The sequence below is a fragment of the Arachis ipaensis genome, chromosome B04 (assembly GCF_000816755.2).
Source record: "Arachis ipaensis cultivar K30076 chromosome B04, Araip1.1, whole genome shotgun sequence".
NCBI classification, from domain to species: domain Eukaryota; kingdom Viridiplantae; phylum Streptophyta; class Magnoliopsida; order Fabales; family Fabaceae; genus Arachis; species Arachis ipaensis.
In genome coordinates this window covers 10,501,698-10,504,531 of record NC_029788.2, presented here as the reverse complement: position 1 = coordinate 10,504,531, position 2,834 = coordinate 10,501,698, and the positions used below count along the sequence as shown (strand labels likewise).

The 2,834-nt window shown below is 32.9% G+C and overlaps 2 protein-coding genes across 2 annotated transcripts in view; both read left to right on the top strand.

The window, feature by feature from the left end:
• The window catches only part of LOC110270901, a 6,340-nt gene extending 4,567 nt beyond the window's left edge, over positions 1–1,773 (top strand). The window contains exons 2-3 of the mRNA XM_021120722.1: positions 538–1,372; positions 1,579–1,773. Coding sequence (XP_020976381.1) covers positions 680–1,372; positions 1,579–1,644 — 759 coding nt within the window. The 5' untranslated portion in view covers positions 538–679 and the 3' untranslated portion in view covers positions 1,645–1,773. The remainder of the gene's footprint in view (positions 1–537; positions 1,373–1,578) is intronic.
• The window catches only part of LOC107638842 (nuclear transcription factor Y subunit A-7), a 12,011-nt gene that overhangs the window by 4,551 nt on the left and 4,626 nt on the right, over positions 1–2,834 (top strand). The window lies entirely within an intron of this gene.

Sequence of the window (2,834 nt, the reverse complement as noted above, 5' to 3'; positions counted from 1 at the left end):
GTATTGTAGCAGAATAATCAATTATGTAACAAGACACAAAGAAAAAAAACGATTGCAAGTGGAGCAATCTTGTTAATCTCTTTCACGATTGAAAGTGGAACGGATTCTTAACTCTCTCCTGATTTAAAAACGATTGCAAGTAGACAAATTTTTTAATTTCTTTCACTTTCAAATACGTATCGTTATATACCAGGATTAATTAGTGATTGATTTTTTTTTATATATGTAGCATTATTATTTATGTGTAAAGTAAAAACAAAAATTACACATACTGGAATTAAAGAGGAACAAAAATTTATTTATTTTAATTTCTACCGTTACCTAATTCAGTTAAATAGTAACATCTCTTTTACCATGTGAAACTAATAACTAAGTAATAACAAGAATAGGAATGAGAATGAAATTATTTATTTATTTATTTTAATTTGTGAATTGAGTGGGTATCTTATATATATGACTCATTAGTGCATTACTTAAGCTCCAAAATCCAAATTAAAGAGTATCGAATTTTCCACTTCCAACCGCGCTCTGCTTCTCTCTGTATTTTCCCTTTCTCTCCCAATTCCAACACTTCTTCATCATCTCAAGTTCACTAATTTCCCCTTCCTTCAAGGTCAGCTTCCCTTCTCTACCCTTCAAATCGCTAGCAACACCACCCCACTTCCTTTCCCGTCCGGCAATGAAGAAGCCTCCCGTTTCGCCTGATCTGCCACCACCAAACCTAAGGGCCACGGCCGATGAAACTACAAGATGCAATACTGCCAACCGTCCTCGCAAACTCATCATCAAGTGCGGAGACAGGAGGATCGGCTGCACTACTAATAAGGATGCCATCACAGCTACAAACACTACCGGCCATGATCCCGGCACAGAGCTGCCGCAGTTGCCGCTGGAACCAACTGTGAATCCGAAGAGGAGAAAGAAGAATAATGCAGAGCCAAAGGGATACCAGAGTCACACTCCATGGATACCACCTTCTCTGCCACCGACATTATTGCATGATCTCGCCGTGACGAGAGAGGAGCTCATGCATGATTTCAAGATTTCATCCGACAAAATCAGACAAGGAAATTTCAGCAGGGAAGATAATCACAAACCGCTTGAACCAACACCACCAATGGTGACAGCGGCGGTTGCGGAACGCAGTCCAAATGGATTGAAGATCAATGAGAGCATATGTGACGGCACTGCAGAAACCGTTTGGAAAGGTAGAACAAGAAGCAGGAGTTGCAACAAAAAAGAGAGACCGCCATTTAGGTTCGCGCTGACGGAATCGGAGATTGAGGAAGATTTCATGAAGATGACAATGGGCGAAAACTGGTCACCGCGGAAGCAGAAAAAGCAGCCCAGAAATCTGCAGAAACAGTTGGATGTAAGTTTCATTGTTCTTAGTTGCTTGTAGTGCAAGAAAGTTAAAATTTTGTGCTCTAATCTATTTCATTATTAGGGTTAGTTTAATTTTGTGTTTTAATAATATTATCTTATTCATATCTATCTTATTTCAATTTAACTTGATTTCAATAATTCAATAATGTAAAAGATTTAAATCTTATCATTTAAATTTTTATTTTTGTACAGGATCTTGTTCCTGGTTTTCGTTTAACAGAAGTTAAAGCAAATTTATACAAGGTTTCTAAATTTTAATGGACAAGCGGAGGAATAAGAATTCAACTATGAAGACTATTGTAGTATTGTATGCAAGAGTTTTAATGATGTGAATGGGGGTTATCTTTTGTTGTTTTTCAAATAATGTTAATTATAATTGATGTATTATTTTATAGTTTATTTTCAGTTCTTGATGGCAATATCAAAGGAGATCGAATATTAACTAATGTGACATTTATTTTGTATATTTAAAAAAAAAATTGATAAACTATAAATGAGTAGTTTTTTAAGAAAATATAATGTATGTGTAATTTTTCATTTAATTTTTTTTGTAGCTTTTATATATCTTTTAAAGTGTTTGGTTTAGGACGATGATTAATTCATGACGAGAGCTTAGGCTTCTTGGATAGTTGGGAAATGGAGGAGACGCCGTTGAGGTGGTGTGTGTGGTTGTAGTTGTTGGTAGTGCAAGAATCCATTGGTGGAAAGAAGGTAGAGTCTTGGAGATGAAAAGTGATAGCAAAACAGGAACACGATATATTGCACATGTTGAATAACTGGATATTTGTTTTCTCATGGATTTTTTTCTAATATAAATTATGAAAAATATATATTTTTTCAAAACTCATTTATGAGCTTTATTTATCGAAATGCATATTTTTTTTGTTTGTATTTGGGGAAGTCGTCACACTCTACGGGAAATAATTATTTTTTTAATTTATAATTAAAAAAATCCTTATTAAATATGGCTTATTTCGGTGTACTCGTGTATTTTTTTAGATGATAATAATGGTTGCCATCATTAAATATGGTTTGTTTTCTTAATTTATAATTAAAAGAAATCCTTAAAGAAGTCATAGTTTATTGTCTGTGTATTTTTTGTATACTTATATATATTATTTGTAGATCTATATACTCTTTTAGAAACGATGACATAAATTAAAAACGTGTATTTTAAAATTTTTAAAAGGGAGTTCAGAGGAGGTACCGCAAACTTGTCAATTTTTATAGAGTTTGCCGCGTGCCAAACTTGCCAAATACCAAAAAACATGCTTTTCGATAAATAAAGCTCAGAAATGAGTTTTGAGAAAATGAATTTGTTATTTATTTCTTTGATTTTGAATTGGATTAAATTCATTTAATTTTAATTTGTTATCCTAAAAAGATATTTTTGTCACAATATCAAAAAGAATTAATTAGTCTTTTAACAAAAAAACTAAAAGGATTTA